The 19994-nt window shown below is 48.3% G+C and overlaps 1 protein-coding gene across 1 annotated transcript in view; it reads left to right on the forward strand.

Moving 5' to 3' along the window:
* The window catches only part of LOC142823290 (uncharacterized), a 34575-nt gene continuing 14581 nt past the window's right edge, over positions 1-19994 (forward strand). The window contains exons 1-3 of the mRNA XM_075914196.1: positions 1-466; positions 2898-2926; positions 4025-4101. Coding sequence (XP_075770311.1) covers positions 44-466; positions 2898-2926; positions 4025-4101 — 529 coding nt within the window. The 5' untranslated portion in view covers positions 1-43. The remainder of the gene's footprint in view (positions 467-2897; positions 2927-4024; positions 4102-19994) is intronic.

The raw sequence follows: 19994 nt of genomic DNA on the forward strand, positions 1-19994 counted from the left end.
TCTGGTGAGAAATGCAGAACAATTCTATGTCTGCTGGAGTAACATGGCTGCCACTGGCCCCAAGGACACGGAACAGCTCCTGGACGAACTAATTTGCTCCATCTGTCGAGATTATTTTACAGACCCAGTGATTACAATCTGTGACCACAACTTCTGCCGAGGCTGTATCACTCAGTACTGGGAGAGGGGCAAAGGCACCTCCTGTCCTGAGTGCAGGAAGGCGTGTTCGGCGACAGAGCTCATACCCAATGTGGAGCTGAGAAAAGCTGCCCGGAAGGCCAAACGCCTGCCTCCCGCAGCCCCAAAAAGCGCAGTAACTGATAGTGGAGAATGGAAAATCCACAGGGATACAGCAAAGCCCTTCAGCGAAGAGGCTCAGTCTCGAATATATGTGGTTTGCAAAGAGTCCCAGGTTCACAAAGATCCCACTATAATCTGCCTGGAGGATGCTGCTCAGGATCGAGAGGTAGGAAATTTCACAGTTATTTGGGACAGGGCCCTGGAAATCAAGGACAAACCAGACTCCCCCAGCCTCACACTGTCCATCCAAGGCCGTGTAGCCGGGGTGGGGAACCTCAGGCTGAGGGCCCGATGCGGACCCAGCTCACCTAGATCCTTGCTCCTCCCGCCTCCCATCACAGGTCTGGGGCACACAAAAACTAGTAGGCCTCCCAAGCTCTGGTGCACAGGGGAATGTCTGTCTCCTCAGTTGGGGGCCGTGTCAGTGAGTGAGGGTGGGTTTTCTTTGTTTTTGTGAGGTTTTCTTGTTTTTGTTTTTTTGCTTCTCACTTGTGTGCAGCCCCTGGCTGACTTTTCTGTGGCTCAGGAGCCCCCAACCCAAAAATGGTCCCAGCCCTACAGTATGGAATCAGACTCCATGGAGAATTTTTCTCCAAGGTGTAGGAGCACAAACCGCTCCCTGGCTGCTACACCGGCATTCCCTGGAGAGGAAAGGGCTGTGTCCCCTGCCCTGAGCCAGCCAGATACCACCCTCCCCCTGCCAGATGGGAACCAGTGCCTCCTAAAAGGGAAAGGCCACAAATCCCATCCTCATTCTCCCCACAGCTACAGATATTAAATCGCCCTGCGAGCAATGGAAAAACACAGGAGACTCTTGTAATTTCCACAATTGCTATTCACAGTTCTGTGGTCACGGAGGTCTCCTGGCCGGGCCGGGGGGGGGGGGGGGGGGGGGAGGAAGGGGGAGAGAAGCAGGGGCAAGGAGCCGTGGGGAGCTCGCCACCAGGTCAAGGAAGCACAGCTCCCAGTGTTTGCAAATTCTGTTATTCACAGTGGGGCCAGGGACACAGCCACCACAAATGGCAAGGGTTTCCTGTCACTAAACACGACCGCATCTCAGAAATGAAATCTAAAGTGAGAGCCATTTTGTCTGTGTTGCAGTTACCATCCACTTCTCCTTTGCAGGCTTCCTCCAGTCAAAAACCTTTGAGGGTTCATGGTTCAGGTTGCTCGTGTGCTTTATTGCTGTTAGGATGTCCTTACAGGGCAAAGTTCGGATTGACTGGGGTCGGTGAATGTTTCACTGTTTATTCGGGTGTTATATGCACATGAGTTGTTAATACCCAGATGGGAATTGTGTACCTATCCTTTGAATGTGATAGGTTGAATTATTACACTGAAGGGGTATGGGATTTTTACACTGAGGGGCTGTGTCTAGACTGGCAAGTTTTTCTGCAAAAGCAAGTGCTTTTGCGCAAAAACTTGTCAGCTGTCTACACTTGCCGCTTGAATTTGCGCAAGAACACTGACGATCTAATGTAAGATTGTCAGTGTTCTTGCACAAATACTATGATGCTCCCACTCAGGGATAAGCCCTCTTGCACAAATGTATTTGCACAAGAGGGCCAGTATAGACAGCTCAGGACTGTTTTGCACAAAAAAGCCTCGATGGCGAAAATGGCAATCGGAGCTTTCTTGCACAAAACCACATCTAAATTGGCATGGATGCTTTTCCGCAAAAAGTGCTTTTGCGGAAAAGCATCCATGCCAATCTAGATGCTCTTTTCTGCAAATGCTTTTAACAGATAAACTTTTCCGTTAAAAGCATTTGCGGAAAATCATGCCAGTCTAGACACAGCCAGGGGGTTAGGGATTTTATTTGGGTTTGGGTTGAAATAGCGCTTAACAAACATGATTCAATAACACTTCTTGGGTTAAGTGGTTTCAGGAATAAGGAATCGCAACATTTTTACATTGCTGTCTGGTATCCAGTAATAGCAAAATCCCGACAATGTCCCCAGGCTGCATGTGGTGTCTCGAAGCAGCAGCACTGCATAGAGCCTGGGATCATCTTGGAATCCCCCACTGACCCCGGGCTCCATGTGACACTGCCCTTTGAAATGCTGTGTGCAGTCTGACGCCAGGCTCCCCACAGTGTTTCAAAGCATCAGCAAGGCAAAGAGCCCAGGGTGAGTGGCATAGACCTGGGCTTCATGCCGTGCTGCGACTTTGAAACACCATCGAGAGCAAAGGACCAGCAAGGGACAGTCTGGCTGGCCCAGTGCTCTCCGCAGAGTTATTGCCTTTCAAGTGTAGCAAGAGTCCTAGGCCTGTTGCTACACTTCAAAGGCAGAGGCGCCCTATCGACTAATCAAATCGTCAATGCTAATTGCATTGACTATTTAATTAGTCGATTACTCGAAATTTAACATCCCTAATTTAATGTTTAAAATTAAACCTGAGTGTTTCATAGCATCACAATACTCCAAGAACTGAAAAACACCAAATATCGCAAGACTTGCAATACTGTTGTGAGAGCTGGCATATTTGTATCTATAGCATTGCCCAAACATTGGTGCCTAGAAGGTAGAACAGAGACTTAAGATCCACATTTCTGTAGAATGAGAACTGGATGTCTCTTCTCCCTTCTGTTTCAGGCTACCGGAAGGCCCAAGACCCTGAGCAGGTGAGTGGTTCTTTCTCTTCCATCCTCTAATTACATCTTTATTGTGTAGAAAGTTTATTTTGTTTTTGAGGATTTTTTGTTTTTTGATTTTTTGCTGCTTCTGCGCAGTCCCTGACAGATTTTTCTGTGGGACAATGGCCCTTTGGCTCAAAAATGCTTCCTTGCCCCTGCTGTAGGTTTTTAACTTTAATAGCCCCCCCCCCCTCCTTTTCCATGGGTGTCCAGTATCCTAGGCAGGGAAGACATTGCCTTCCCATACCACCAGCCTGCCCCCCCCATACTGTGCCCCCAGAACACCTCTGGGTGGGCAGTGTTGCTGCCCCCAGCACCTGCCCTCCCAGTGCTCTGGGGCCAGGATAGCTGGGGACACATATTCGCCTATTTCCCCAGTGCTCTGGGCTGGGGAAGGGTTACATGCTCTCCTCCCTCCTTGTGCTCCAGGACCAGGGAGGCTGGGGTGCACGTGCCCACCTGCCTTCTTCTCCCCATGGTGGTAGTGAGCATGCAGCGTGCTGCCCCGCTTCCTTCCCCCTTCCCTCCCCCCAAGGGGAGCACAAGGAAATGGCTTGGCACCCATGAGAGGTGGAGGTGTCAGCAGAAGGGGCAGAGCTGGGGCTGGGACTGGGGGCTTGCCTCCCCCTGTCCTATTTTCAGTGACTGCCCATGTGTCTTATAGGAACAGTTATTCTGGAGGCACAAGCCAGTACTCATAGCAGTAACCGTTTTGAATGGTAACTTTGCCATTTCCTGCCTCTTTGCTCTGCAGCCCCAGTGATCTATGAGGGTATGTCTACACTAGTCTGGGCATGTAAATTTCAAAAAATGGCGACCAGCCGGGAAGATGCAAATCAAGCGCAGGATATTTAAATCCCGGGCTTCATTTGCAACTTCAAATGCCTACATTAGCCACCCTAGTTCAAACTAGGGGGCTAGTGTAGACATACCCTGACAGTATAGGATGTTTTTTTCCAACTGGGATATAAAATCACACCCATTCCCAACTTGCAGTGGGAGTTTTCAAACTTTCTCCTTCCTTCTCTTTGGCTTAATGGCAGTCTGGAACAGACGAATAACATCTTTTCCCTCTGCCTTGGACAGGTGTGAAGAAGAGAAGGAGAATTTTTTGAAACCAAGCAAAATAAATTCCGAGAGCCAGACTGAAGCATACAAGCAAGGTAAAGAAAAACAATCGCCTGATTTCTCCACAACCAGGGGCAGACTGGCAATCAATATAGGCCCAGGAAATGGGTTGAGAATGGCCCACTTTTTCACATCAAAGAATTTTTAAAAAATTTACTCTTTGACCCCCCCATTAGCCACACCCCTGACCACTGTTAACCATGCACCCTGACCCCCATTAGCCACATACCCTGACTCCCATTAGCCTCTAGAGGTAACACTCTTGGGGCAAGATGGACACATGACCAGAAGTAAAAGGTGTCATGTGACCCCCTCTAAGGACTTTTCCCACCATCCTCCTTCCAACAGGGATTAGTTTGGCCCCCACCAAACCCCCCTCATGCAACTGTCCTGCAATTGCATTACCCCAATGTGTGTGACATTAAGTCGGGGGCAGAGAGGTGGGGGAAGTGTTCCCTCTAAGAGTATGTCTACACTACATGGCTCCGTCGACGGAGCCATGTAGATTTGTTTATTGGGCAAAGGGAAATGAAGCGGCGATTTAAATAATCGCCACTTCATTTAAATTTACATGGCTGCCGCGCTGAGCCGACAAACAGCTGATCATCCTACGAGGAATAACGGGGCAGTCGACAAAGGGCTTTGATGTCGGCAGGGGAGCATCCAGACTAGCGCGCTGAGCCAGCTGATCAGCTGTTTATCGGCTCAGCACGGCAGCCATGTAAATTTAAATGAAGCGGCGATTATTTAAATCGCCGCTTCATTTCCCTTTGCCTACAACCCTCATCTACATGGCTTCGTCAATGGAGCCATGTAATCTAGACACAGCCTAAGAGTTTCCTCCCATGAGCAGAATTAATTTTGTGTTGTGCATCAGTACTGAGTTCAGGTGGCATCCAAGTTATTAATAAATATCTTATAAACCTCTCTCTTACCCCTCTGCTGCCATGTCTCCTCCCCTTGCTCCATCAGCTCCCCTGCTGCCTGCCAGTGTCTGCTGCCCCCCAACCCCTCACCCTCCGCTGCTGTCCTGACTACTGCCCTTCTCACTGCCCTCAGCCTTCCTGAGACCTGCCCCCCTCCACCAGCCTCTCTCTCCCCCCTGTGCCCACTCCTCCAATAGCTCCACTCTGATCATGTGAGCTACCCCTCCTCATCCCCTCTCCTAACACCTCCCTCTACACACCTGCCCTGCTTATCTCCTCTGGTGCTGGTCCCTCCCCTGCAGGTGTCTGCCCTTCTGCTTCATCCCCAGAATCCCTTGGCACCTGCACATTCCCTTACCCCTGCACCATCCTGGTGCCTCCCCCTTCCCTCACTGCCCCTGCCTCCTTTGCCCTCTTTCTCTCTGTTATCCATCCCATCACCACCCTCTGCCCCTGTTCCCCTCATGCCCCTGTGCTCTCACACATGCCTTGCTCCATCCCCTCTTTCCTCATGCCCACCCCTTCTTCCAAGCCTTATCCCAGCACCTCCCCCTCCCCCTCTAGCCCCCAATGCCCTTACCCTCTCCTCTCCCAGTATCACCCTGTCCCCCCTCCCACTGACACCTCCCCTCCTGCCCTTTTCCTCATTGTCTGCACTTGGCCCCCTGGCATTTGTCTCTCCTGCAACTCGTCCCTTAGTGCCTTCCCCTTTCTTCTCCTGACCTGTCCCCCTCCCCTCAGCACAAGCCCCTTCCTCTCCCACTCCTTCTCCCTATTTTCCTCCTTCCCCTCCTCCATCTTCTGCCTTCCAGTATACAGGGCTGGAGTCTGTGATCGGGCCCCAGAAGTTCCCACAGCCCTGACCCCAGCTGCTTCCGGGGCTCCAGACCATGTACCAGGCCTGGAGCTGGGCCATACAGTGCTAATTTTACTGAAGTCCCTGCACCAGCTTTGGCTCCCATTAGCAGGAACATGGAGGGTGGGGGAAGGGGTGAGGGGGAAATCTCGCTCCCCTGGGGTACAGAGCCCCCAGAAGGGTTCGAGGCCGGAGGTCAAATCAGTGAGGCAGGAAAGAAACTTAGAAGAGAAAACTTTATGATGCATGCATGCAGGCTGTCACTTCCAAGAGTGAAGCAGCAGCCCTGACAGACAGATTCAGGGAGTCTTTATACAGTATGATCAGATAGCTCAGTTGTGGATTGTTCTTCTTTAACATATCAAAGTCTCAGCAGAAGTACTCTGAGACTTCTGTTCACCCCAGGGGTGTGTCCAGACTCCATGCCTCCGTCGACGGAGGCATGTAGATTAGCCAGATCGGAAGAGGGAAATGAAGCCGCGATTAAAATAATCGCGGCTTCATTTAAATTTAAATGGCTGCCCCGATCTGCTGATCAGCTGTTTGTCGGCAGATCGGGAGAGTCTGGACGCGATGCCCCGACAAAGAAGCCTTTCTTCATTGACATAGGTAAGCCTCGTGAAACCAGGTTTACCTGTGTCGATGAAGAAAGGCTTCTTTGTCGGGGCATCGCGTCCAGACTCTCCCGATCTGCCGACAAACAGCTGATCGGCAGATCGGGGCAGCCATTTAAATTTAAATGAAGCCGCGATTATTTTAATCGCGGCTTCATTTCCCTCTTCCGATCTGGCTAATCTACATGCCTCCGTCGACGGAGGCATGGAGTCTGGACACAGCCTAGGAGTGCTAGAAGTAAGTTTTTACAGTACACAAAGCCACATGAGAACTTGAGTGGAGGAGTCTACAAGGCAAACTGTGACAAAGATAAGGGTTTACATGACAAATTGTGACAGACTAGGAGTCTCCATGAACTTGAGATAGGAGGCATTGTAAGGGTCTTGATTAGAGCTAATTTGATTTCTCTCTGTTACAGGGAGAGAGGTCTGGAAAACTTTTAACCCTTACAGCAGTTTTCTTTAGAGAGTTTTGATTTCCTGCACAGTCCCCCCTTTAGACACAATTGGAGTTATTTCATTTTTCTCCCACAGGGGCAGGGGAAGGGGAAGAAGTCCCCACCTCCCCAGACCCGCCATGCAGAGCATGGCTGTGTAAATGGGTCTATACCAGAAGTGTAGCGAGGGTATTTTGTGCCAGGGGGCAAAGGCCAAATTTGTTACTGTGGATCATATTATGTCCTAGTAGAAACTTTGTATAGTTTTACAGAACATAGAAACTTTGTATTAAGCCTTTTTACATAGAAACCTTCTATCTTGTAGACTTTGTAAAACCCCCCTTCCCCCTAAACTGATTGTCCTGTGGAATGAATGAGGTGTGACTGGACAAGGCATGAAAGAAAAGCATCTCTGGGCACTTGCAATGGTTGGAGAAAGGTGGAAGGCAGATTCAAGAACAATAAGAACAATGGGACCTGTGATGTGGGCTCATTGGAAGAAGGATGGACCTGTGGATGCCTTGGGAGTAAGCAGCAAGTGCCTGCTTTTGGAAGGTTCCTCTGTGAAGGTGAATGGGGGAGCCTTGCCCCCCCATGCACTCACCCCTCCACTCCCAGAGCAAGACTCCCCCAGAGCCAGGGGGAGCACTCCCCCAATCAAATCCTTCCCCCCCTCCCTGAGCCAGGCACCGGAGGAACACACCTTAAAAACCACTGCTCCTCCCACCCACCTGGCTGCTTCAACTTGCAGTTTGGAGCCCGCAGCAGCACTTAGCTGGCCTGCAGCTCCCAAAAGCAGCGTGCACTCCGGTCCCACCCCAGCCCGGAACCCCTCTAGCGGGGGGAAGGGAGTGGGGAGGAGCACTCCTCCCCCAGCCAGGCACGGAGGATCATACTATGATTGAAAATCAGTATTCCTCCCACCCAGCTGGCTGCTTCAGAGAGAGCCACTCAGCCGCAACAGCACTTAGCCACAAGGAAATGTGCCGCCAGCAGTGAGGCATAATGTCCTAGGAAGCTTTAAAACAGATAAAGGACCAAAACTCACCCAACTTGGCAGAGTAACTCTGGTCCTATTGCTAAAGAATGAGGGGATGGGTCAAACTAACTCTGGGTATGTCTACACTACCCCCCTAGTTCGAACTAGGGTGGTTAATGTAGTCATACGAACTTGCAAATGAAGCCCGGGATTTGAATTTGTTCACTCTCCGCAGGGGCATGAACAAAGACTCCAGCTATCTTACCCATTACAAAGATAGCTTCCCTAATTATCACCTCTAACACTATTAACTCACAGACATCTCCCCTTCCCCACCTCTAATATAATTAACTCACTGGCATTCACCTTCCTTCCCCCCCCCCCCACATCCCCCATCTGTTCTGAAATGTGATTTGTCCTTTTCATATGTGTTCATTTTTATTTAAATTGTATCCTTTGGTATATATGGCTGTGACTATTTTCTTCCACTATTTGGCTGTGTCTAGACTACATGCCTCTGTCGGCAGAGGCATGTAGATTAGACACATAGGCAAAGGCAAATGAAGCCGCGATTTAAATGATCGCGGCTTCATTTACATTTACATGGCTGCCGCGCTGAGCCGACAAACAGCTGATCAGCTGTTTGTCGGCTCGCGCGCTAGTCTGGACGTTCCCCCTGTCGACATCAAAGCCCTTTGTCAGCAGCCCCGTTATTCCTTGTGGAATGAGGTTTACTGGGGCTGCGGACAAAGGGCTTTGATGTCAACATGGGGAACGTCCAGACTAGCGCGTGAGCCGACAAACAGCTGATCAGCTGTTTGTCGGCTCAGCGCGGCAGCCATGTAAATGTAAATGAAGCCGCGATCATTTAAATCGCGGCTTCATTTGCCTTTGCTGAACAAACAAATCTACATGCCTCTGCCGACAGAGGCATGTAGTTTAGACATACCCTTTGATCTGAGGAAGTGGGTCTGGCCCATGAAAGCTCATCATCTAATAAACCATCTTGTTAGTCTTTAAAGTGCTGCATAGTCCTGTATTTTGTTTTGTCCCAGAGGAGTGTGTCTCTTGGCAGTTCACAGACCATAATTCTAAGACTTTAATATAGCTGGGGCTTGATTTATTAGTCCAGTTGAATATTGGGACCCAGGCCTCCAACTGGCATCAGGAGCTGACTGGTAGCTAATGGAAGGGCTGGTGCCTGGGTCTGATGGGCTCACAGTGGCCTCCTCAGCCATGGAGAAGATGGGCAGATGATCCATACCGATGCCAGAGCAGGGACTTGGAAGGAATAATTTAGGATGGTGGATGCTGTAATGGCCTTCCCATGCTTTAATGGGGTCTACAGATAGACAAAATGGGGAGGAGAGTCTCTTCTCTTTACATGCAAATAGCTGGATCAGAACCCCCAGGGCTGCCAGCCATAGAGGCAACAGGCACCCACAGCTGTGCCCCTAAGGAAACAAGGCCGACTATAGAGGGGGAGAATACAGAGAAGCTAATATGAGACAGAAGAGAGAGCAAGGGGTTGGCAGCCCTGCCTCAGCCTGCCCCCAGGAGACTACAGGCCCACAGAGCGAAGGGCTAATGAGCTTAATGGAAAATGAGCATCCAAGAACTGATCTTACTGATCACAAACTAAGGAGGGTCAATTAGGAGACACTGAAGCCCCTGGAGAGGCTATCCAAGATGAGAGACACGTCCCACAGAGGCTTGTTAATATCATAGGCCCGTTGCCTTTCTAGCTTTGTGATGAGGAGAGAAGCAGGCTGTGAAGGAGATGTGCACACTGCTTGGGAACCGGGGATCCGGGCTGAGACATAAGGACAAAGCATTATCACCACGGCTATGTTTAGAGTGACAGCAGCAGCCCTGCGAAGGCGAGTCCATTGCCCCAGGCTGACAGACTCCCTTCAAGACGCAGTGTAGCTGCACCCGTCCTCCTTTCCCCCTTCTCCCCTCCTCCCTGTTTTTATGGCTAAGCTGTTTCTAGGCTTATGCTTTCACCAAAAAGGCCCAGAAACGTCCTGTCTGGTTTTGCTTGAGGCTCTCTGGAAGGCTCAGACATGTCTATAGAGAGCTCCCACTTTAAAGGGCTATCAAAATAAAGAATTCAGTAACAGTGGGGGATTTCCATTATCTCCATATTGACTGGATACTTGTCACCTCAGGACGAATTGCAGAGACTAAATTTCTTGATAGCTTAAATGACTGCTTCTTGGAGCAGCTTGTATAGGAACCCACAAGGGGAGAGGCAATTCTCAATTTAGTCCTGAGTGGCGTACAGGGTCTGATCCAAAAGATAACTATAACAGCACCACTTGGAAATAGTGACCAGAATATAATAACGTTTAACATTCCTGTAGTGGGAAAAACACTTCAACAGCCCAACACTGTGGCATTTAATTTCAGAAAGGGGAACTATGCAAAAACGAGGAGGTTAGTTAAACAGAAATTAAAAGGAACAGTGATTAAAGTAAAATCCCTGCAAGCTTTGTGGACACTTTTCAAAGACACCATAATAGAGGCCCAGTTTAAATGCATACCCCTGTGGTCACCAACCGGTCAATCGCGATCGACTGGTTGATCGCGAGGCCTTGACCAGTCAATTGCAAGTTGTATGGAGCCCCCGCCATTTTCCCACCACACCCAGGAAGCCCCACCACCTACCTCCAGTGAAACTGGAGGTAGTGCCGGCTTCCTGCGGGGTGGATAGAAGTCCTGCAGCTTCACAGCACTTCCAGGGGGTTCTGGAAGTGTGCTGGCTGCTCCCCTTTCTCATGTCTGTGGTGTGCCGGGCGCACTACGGGAGGGAGCATCAGCCCCGGAGGAGGAGCGTGGGGGTTTCCCTGTGCTGCGGGAGAGGGGTTTAGCCCTGGGTGACACATGCGTGGGGGTTTCCCTGTGCCATGGGGGGTGGGGATTCAGCCCTAGGGCAGGCACACGTGGGGTTTCCCTGCTCTGCGGGAGGGGAGAGTTGGGCCCGGAGGAGACGTGTGCCGGCTTCCCCCTGTGGAGGGGGAATCCTGGGAAGAGGCAGGTGCAAGGGGCTCTCTGCCCTCACTGGCACCCTCTCCCCTGCCCTCTCTCCCCAGCCACCCTACCCCTCTCCCCACTCTCAGCCACAGAACTCTGTTCCCACTCCCCTTACCCCAGCCACAGAACTCTGACCTCACGGGTACCCTATCCCTTGCCCTCCCAGCACCCTGTTCCCTCTCCCCAACCCCAGCTGCAGAACTCTGTCCCCACTGGCACCCTGTCCCCTGCCGAAGCACCCACTAGCACCCTTCCCCAGTACAATGTCCCTGCTCCCACCAACACAGTTGGGGCCATATTAGTGAAGCTTGGGGGTTGGGGGGTCGGAGGAGGGTTTTTTTGCATCTCACTTGTGTGGCCCCAACTGACTTTTCTGTGGGTCAGTGACCCCTGAGTCAAAACAGGTTCCCAGCCCTTCTCAGAAATAAAGACAAGGCAGAAACTTGTTGTGTTTGACATAATATTTTATTTAAAAATGAAGCCTGGCCAACAAACCCCCAATTGGGGCCAAGCCCCTGCATCTGGCCACAACATCATAACACCCGTGCACTTCCTTTTTACCCAGACCCTAGATCTGAGCCTATCATACACTGGAACCCCCTGCCCTGAGCCCCTCACATACCCCAACCCAAATTCCTGAACTCTCACATCCAGAAGTCTGTGGCTTGTTTAGTACCCTAACCCTACATCTGACCCCAACACTGCACAGCCTGGAGCCCCCTCCCCAAGCCAGCATCACCTTATCCACCTCCTCCTGCATCCAGATTTCCTCCCAGAGCTTGCACCTCTCACCCCTTCCCACACCCATATCCCTCATTCCCACCCCGGAGCCTACACATCCTGTCTCAACCCAGGGAGGGTAGGGCTGGACTGCAGGAGTTTTTCAGGATTCTGGAGATATCCCAGAAAAACTCTTAGGCATCCAGGGATGTGTTTGTTCTTCCGCTTCTTTTAGTGGAAGAACAAACATAATCTTTCAGTCACCTCTATATTCCTCTTTCCAACAGAAGGGGTTTTTCTCCCATTTGATCCAATCTAAACAGGCCAAATATTGGAAAAACCTCTTCCTACATAAGAATTGGGGGGAAAAGCAGCAGTATAAGGGTTGGGGATAGCAAGTGATGGGGAGGTAGAGAATAGAGAGGGCGGGGCTTCAAGGAAGGGGCGAGGCAGTAGATCTTGGCTTGTTATGTCATTTAAAAGTGATCTTGGGTGGAAAAAGGATGGAGACCACTGGTATAGCCCCAAATTAAAAAACAATATAAAAGAACCAAAAAAAGAGCCACCATGGCTTAACAACCATGTAAAAGAAGCAGTGAGAGATAAAAACACATCTTTTAAAAAGTGGAAGTCAAATCCTAGTGAGGTTCAGAAAGGAGCTTAAACACTACCAAATTAAGTGTAAAAATGTAATAAGAAAAGCTAAAAAGGGGTTTGAAGACCAGCTAGCCAAATACTCCAAAGGCAGGAACAAAATGTTTTTTAAGTACATCAGAATCAAGAAGCCTTCTAAACAACCAGAGGGGCCCCTGGACAATTGCGATACAAAAGGAGCACTTAAAGACAATAAAGTCAGTGCAGAAAAACTAAATGAATTCTTTGCTTTAGTCTTCAGGGCTGAGGATGTTAGGGAGATTCCTAAACCTGATCCATCCTTTGTAGGTGACAAATCTGAGGATGTGTCACAAACTGAAGTGTCATTAGAGGAGGTTTTGGAATTAATAGATAAACTTAATGGTAACAAGTCACGGGGACCAGATGGCATTCACCCAGAGTTCTGAAAGAATTCAGATGTAAAATTTTGGAACTTTTAACCATGGTTTATAACCTATCCTTTAAATCAGCTTCTGTACCGAATGACTGGAAGATAGCTAATGTATTACCAATATTTAAAAAGGACTCTAGAGGTGATCCAGGAATTACAGACCAGTAAGTCTAACATCAGCAACCGGGCAAATTAGTTGAAACAATAGTAAATAATAAAATTGTCAGACACATAGAAGAATATAATTTGTTGGGCAAAAGTCAACATGGTTTCTGTAAAGGGAAATTATGTCTTACTAATCTATTAGAAACAAAATACAGGACTATGTAGCACTTTAAAGACTAACAAGATGGTTTATTAGATGATGAGCTTTCGTGGGCCGCAATTGTTCACTTTCAGTCCTTTGGGTACGATGTCCATCCTCTTGCACTTGGATAGAAAGATGATGTCTGTCTATATCTGTGCAAGTTTCTTCATATGGTTGATGGATTTCCATTCCAATCTACTAAAACATCTTGTTAGTCTTTAAAGTGCTACATAGTCCTGTATTTTGTTTCAGCTACACCAGACTAACACGGCTACATTTCTATCACTAATCTATTAGGGTATGTCTACACTACCCCCCTAGTTCGAACTAGCGGGGTAATGTAGGCATACCGCACTTGCAAATGAGGCCCGGGATTTGAATTTCCCGGGCTTCATTTGCATAAGCGGGGAGCCGCCATTTTTAAATCCCCGCTTGTTCGAACCCCGTGTAGCGCGGCTACACGGGGCTCGAACTAGGTAGTTCGGACTAGGTTCCTATTCCGAACTACCAGTACACCTCGTGGTCACCAAGTCTTCCTGAATTGTCAAAATGGGTCCCCATCTGGAAAAGGTCGGGAACCGCAGGTCCAAGGGTGGGTCATATGGTTTGTCCTGGATCAAAGCTGGAGGCATGTAGGTAAGTGTAGGAGTCAGTGGGCTTCCTCTAGAGATTGGTATTGATTTTTCCATCAGTGATTTGTACTGTGGTGTCTGGGAAATGGATCTCTCGTGTCAAATGGGCCAGGCTGAGATTGATGGTGGGGTGCAGGTTGTGACATTCTCTGTGGGATTCGTCCAGAGTAGGGAAAGTAAAGGAGGGTTAATAGGGGATGGGAGCTGAGCAGTCGACTACACGTTGACATCCCTAGCAATAACCAGGCACAAGCAGGGCTGAGTGACTTATCCAAAGTGAATGGACATTATCAAAGGGATCCCAAGTAGCTGAGCCCCCATTTTCTCCCCCCCCCCCCCAGAGCAGGGGGCTCCAGCCCAGCCCATTCTAGCATCTGCTACCCCAGTGTGTGAGCAGGGAAGTGCTGGCCACAGCAGCCTTTGTATCACTTAGTGCCACTGGAAAACGTCTCCTTGGTGTGTGGGGATGTTCCTTCCTATTCCACGTGCAGGGCTAGGTAGGCAGGCAGAACCTCGGAGTCTCAATGCGTGGATGAGATGATGGAGTAGAGAGGAGGGGTTTAGATTTATTAGGAACTGGGGAAACTTTTGGGATAGGGAGAGTCTGTACAGGAAGGATGGGCTCCACCTAAAGGAAAATGGAACCAGACTGCTGGCACTTAACATTAAAAAGGTCATAGAGCAGCTTTTAAATTAAGAGCTGTGGAAAAGCCAATGGGCACAGAGGAACACATGGATCAGACAGAGATATCTCTTAGGTGAGAGTCTATTAATAGAGATTCTTTGTGTTCTAGTCAGGAGGAGAGGATAGAAGTATGGGTCAGATCAGATGAGACACAATCAAATGAAAAATGAGTCTAACACATCAGGAAATGGCAGACATAAATAGTGACAAATGTTTAATGTGCTTATTATACACAACCACTAGAAGTGTAAATAATAAAATGGGTGAACTACAGCACCTCGTTTTAAAGGAGGATATTGACATAATAGGCATCATGGAAACTTGTACAGAGTCTTACCAGGGTACAAAATAAATCAGAAGGAAAGAACAGGTCGTGTGGGTGGGGGAGGGGCACTATACGTGAAAGAAAATGTAGACTCGAAGTAAAAATCTTAAATGAGCCAAAATGTTCCATAGAATCTCTATGGATAGTAATTCCATGTTCTAATAAGAAAAATATAGCCATAGGGATATATTATTGACCACCTGATCAGGACAGTGATAGTGACTATGAAATGCTAAGGGAGATTAGAGAGACTAAAAATTAAAAAAAAATAATTGTAGGGGATTTCAACTATCTCCATATTGGTGGGGTACATGTCACCTCAGGATAGGATGGCTAAACAACCAGTGGGGCCCTTGAACAATCGAGATGCTAAAGGAGCACTCAAAGATGATGGAGTCATAGAGGAGAAGCTAAATGAATTCCTACTTGATTCTTCACGGCTAAGGATACTGGGGAGAGTCCCAAACCTGAGTCATTCTTTTTAAGTGACAAATCTGAGGAATTATCCCAGATTGAGGTATCATTAGAGGAGGTTTTGTAACAAATTGATAAACTTTAGAGTAACAAGTCACCAGGACCAGATAACATTCACCCATGAGTTCTGAAAGAACTCAAATGGGAAACTGCAGAACTGTTAACTGTGGTTTATAGCCTATCCTTTAAATCAGCTTTTGTACCTAATGACTGGAAGATAGCTAGTGTTATGCCAATATTTTAAAAGGGCTCTAGAGGTGATCCTGGCAGTTACAGATCGGTAAGTCTAACATCAGTACCAGGAAAATTAGTTGAAACTATAGAAATAAATAAAATTGTCAGGCACATGGATGAACATAATGTGTTGGGAGAAAGTCAACATGGTTTCTGTAAAGGGCAATCCTGCCTCTAAGCTGCTAGACTTTCTTGGGGGGAGGAGGTCAACATACATGTGGACAAGGTGGATCCAATGGATCTAGTGTACTTAGATTTCCAGAAAGCCTTTGACAAGGTCCCTCACCAAAGGCTCTTACGTAAATTTAAGTTGCCGTGGGATAAGAGGGAAGGTCCTTTCATGGACTGAGAACTGGTTAAAAGACAGGAAACAAAGGGTAGGAATAAATGGTCAGTTTTCAGAATGGAGAGAGGTAACTAGTGATGGTCCCCAAGGGTCTGTCCTGGTACCGATCACGTTCAATTTATTCATAAATGGTCTGGAGAAAGGGATAAACAGTGAAGTGGCAAAATCTGCAGATGATACTAAACTGCTCTGTGTGGTGGTCACTGCAGTGAGCCCCCTCCTCCGCTGACAGGCAGGTCCCAGGACACAGGCAGCAGCTGGGCAGGGAGAACATCTCAGCACCCAGGAAATCAGACTCCGGGGTGGTCCCAGCGTCACGTTATTACATAGTGCCCCGCTGCCGAGCTGCTGTGAGCACAGTGGGGCAGTTACAGGGCAGGAAATGGAAGCTGCCCTGTGGGCTCATAGGGCAGCCCGGCTGCACGTCACATTCCCTCACCCAGGAGTGCCCAACCCAAAGCTGGCAGCGACCCTGTCTTTCGGACTGGGGCAGGCGCTGCCGAGGGGCTGGTGAGTGGCAGGGCCCCGGGCTGCAGGGTGCTATTGGGGGCTGGAAGTCGTGTGATGCTGGGCGCAGGGAGTTGGGGAAGGGCAGACGGGGGGCATTGCTGGAGGGGAGGGGACTCATACCATGTGGGGGGGGGAATCACGCGGACCCCAGGATAATCGCAGTGGGGGGATTTGCTTCTCCCCAGGGCTGGGAACGAGCTGGGCTCAGTTCACAGAGGACACTGCTCAGGAGGTTGGGGTCTCCCAGTGGCTGGCTGGCACATACAGTGCTGGGTGTTGTCAGACGACGGTCAGGGCAGCGAGTGGTGTGTGTGTGTGTGTGTTATACACCCAAGACTTCGACTGCTGAGACTGGGGTCCCTTTGCAGTGGGCAACCTGGAGTAGGTTGACGGGCGCCCCAACAAGTTTACAGGGAAAGCTTATTACACCTCAGATTTTTACTGCTAGGATACACGATCCCTTCACAGCGGGCAGCCTGGGGAGGCTGAGAGATGCCCCAACCGGATCTGTCACCTGGGAGTGACACAATCCAATACGCCCAAGCTCTCCCTATACCTGTCCCTTATGACCGGCTGAAGTTCTTTTAAATTGTGCTTGGTTCTGTTACAGCAACTGAAGGAGTCAGGTTAAAGCTTAAACAGTTACTATTTTATTGTTACAGGATAAACTTAGCTGTTGAATGCTACTACTGTGTTACAGATAACACAGACACTACAAAGGAATTACACTAATAAGTCACTTACAGGTATCATGAAACCCTTTTGGTTCTCTGAGCTCTTATTAAATGCATGCAAAATTGACACCTAGCAGGTATATATTCTCACCCCTGCATTCCAGACTTGGCATGGCCAGCGTCTTTCTCTCAATCCTTTGGGAAGAAGTAGGGCGAGGTTGGGCGTCCCACAGACCTCGGGAGACAATCAATACCTGCCAGCAGGTATAGATGATTGGAGCTCAAATGGGGTGGGCTACTAAACCCCTCTTTATACCCTTGGGTCATGTAGGCTTCTTCCTGGTCTCAAGTGGCCAATTAGGAAAAATGGCTTTGAACACCAAGTTTCCCATGAAGGGTGCAAAGCATAATTCATACCTGGGAAAATGCAGACAATGGGCACCTCTGGTATGTGATGGGCGAAGATTCCTCTCCTGGGACAGTGCAGGCGTGTCAATTACTGGTACTAGCCATCAGGGCTCCGGGAGGCTCCGGGTCGTCAGCTAGCCCATTTACTGTCTGGTTTCTGTTTATGGTAGAGTCAGGGACAGGCAGCACACCTGCATTCCCAGGGCATCAAAGGCTGACTGCCTTTTTCTTGCTCTCTGGGGGGGGGGGAACAAGATGGGGTTCATGTCTGGCTACATTCCACCCCCTTGACACGCCTCACTATGTCCCAGTATGCAAGATGGCGGTGATGCCAGCACCTTTTGCCCTCCTTGGAGGAAGCTAAATCGCCCTATCGGCAGGGTCTGATCAGATAATTTTGGATCAAGGGATTGATTAGGATCGCTTCCCAATGCCATATACTGGATTTGTGCAGAGGAGGTAGCAATGTACACAAAACGCCTAACAATACATAGAAGCATGCAGCAAGCAATTACAACAAGTAAAATGGTTAATATAGTATTTACAACAGAGGGAAGGAATGGAGTTAACAAAAGTCCTAGGTGTTGGGCTAGCCAATCTAGCCATGAGGCTCTTTTTGTTCTCAGTTACAGCGTGTATTATTTTAACAGTGCCCTTTATAGAAGCAGCAAGATTGGTTAATTATCGCACATACTCCCCCCAGAGTTATTTAGAGTATTGCGGTAGTCGCTGTCATCGAACCATACATCGGAAGATGTCACTCTTGTTTCACCAGTCATTTGAGCTGAGAGGGACAAACTCGATTCCCAGTCCAGTAGAGGAGTCAAGTAAGGTGTTCTGGTACAGCAGTAGCAGTTGGGATGAGGAAGAAGACCATGGCAAGTTGGAGTACCATGTCTCATATCAATAGTCTGTAACTAACAACAGTGGTTGCAAGCGCTACAACAGCAAGTGGTGTATATATATATATATATATATATATATATACACACACAAAAAGTTCATGGTGGTTTCCCGGATCCACACCAGCATTGGGAGGGATCCATCCCACTGGAGCACTGTTCAGGGCTATTGCCTCAGTTTCCTGTAATAAAACATAAGGTTTGCCGGTCTTGGATGCAATCCAAGCCTCAGTAATGGTTATTGGTGTTAGCCCAGCATCTGCAGTGGTCCAGACTCCTTTTCCCTTGTAGGAGTGCAGTACGTGGGTTTGTGTCCCCAAACTGGGGTGTTGGGACAAGGGCTATTAAGCGGTTTAGTCCCATGATCATAGACAACCCTGTTGTCCATCAGGTTGGGTAAGCAAAACCAATTCCTGAAACAATTTCTACTCCAGTTAAAACATACTTCCACCCTTGCTTACTGGTGGGTGGTGGACCAATATAATCTACTTGCCAGGTTGCCCATAGCATTTTTCCATCTCTTAGCCTGGCAAACCGTTGCCCTTCGGTTATATGTTTCCTTGAGTTCAGCACATAGGGTGCAAGCTTGTACCAGATTTCTGGCTTGTTTGTGGGTGATAGGCCACCCCCTGGCATGTGCCTGCCTCACCAGCTCAACGCTTCCTGTGTGTCCCAAGGTTTCATGTAGCCAAATGTACAGGTGTTCCCAATCCACCTGGGAAACAAAAATTTGTACTGCTGCATCTGCTAGGTTATTTAGCTGTGCAGCCAGGGTGTTATTCTTTTGGTGAGCTGCCACATGACGTATGCTTAAGGCATGTTGGGTTGCATGCTGGTATATCCATTTCCAATATTCCAATCTCCAAACAGGCTTTCCCCCTATTTCCCAGTTATTATTCTTCCAGTTAGTTATCCACTGGGTGGCTCCAGCCCATATAGCATAGGAGTTAGTGTAAATGGTACTGGCACCTGCCTCACAAGCTAGTTTGATTGCTGCCAGCTCTGCAAGCTGAGCTGTTCCTTCTGTGTTTGTGGTCAGGGGCGCAGCGGATTTGTCTGCTGAGACAGCAGCAGCCTTCCCTGTCCACTTTCCTTTGAAATAGCCAGGCAGCCTGTATTCACATATAATGTTGAATTTAAAAGCAAGCCAAAAGTGTTATCAACTCAGCCTTGAAAAGAGACAGTTAAGTTTCAAAGCTTGAATTTCTAAACTAATAATTTGGTTTCTAGAAAGTTAAATTTAACCTTAAGAGTTGAATGCCCAACAAAAGCACTAACCAATTTGTGCCTTGTCTATTTGCAATTTTAAACAAGAGTACATTATCCAAAACAAAATAAAACTAGTTCATTTGAAACCCACAAAATAGTTACAATATATAGAGCTCATTCCTTTATGCAGTTAACCAATTAAGTTTCAGTAGAATCCCTAATTTTCCTTTGCAGATTTAACAAAGATGTCCATAGACAAAATGTTTACATTTGGTTGTTTCTTTGCCTAGATAGTTTGCACAGTGCTTAAGGAAGAGGCTGCAAAGAAACAAGGTGTAATTTTTAAAACAAGATTTCCCTTCACATAGTACAACCATCACTTAATTCCTTCCACACTCCCACAGAGTCCACCTTTTATCTTCACATTCCCCCAAATCACTTGTTTTGTCCTTTCAAAGAAAATGTTTCTCATTCCTAGTAACTTTCCAATGTCTGCTTTACTTTCCTTATTCCTTCAACTATGCCTATAGGACTCCAAACTTTTGCCTTCCCCTTTTCATATGCTTTTTCTTTCTTATGGTCCATCCTAATTCCTGCTAAATGACTTTT

Source organism: Pelodiscus sinensis, chromosome 32 (genome assembly GCF_049634645.1).
Source record: "Pelodiscus sinensis isolate JC-2024 chromosome 32, ASM4963464v1, whole genome shotgun sequence".
Classification (NCBI taxonomy): domain Eukaryota; kingdom Metazoa; phylum Chordata; order Testudines; family Trionychidae; genus Pelodiscus; species Pelodiscus sinensis.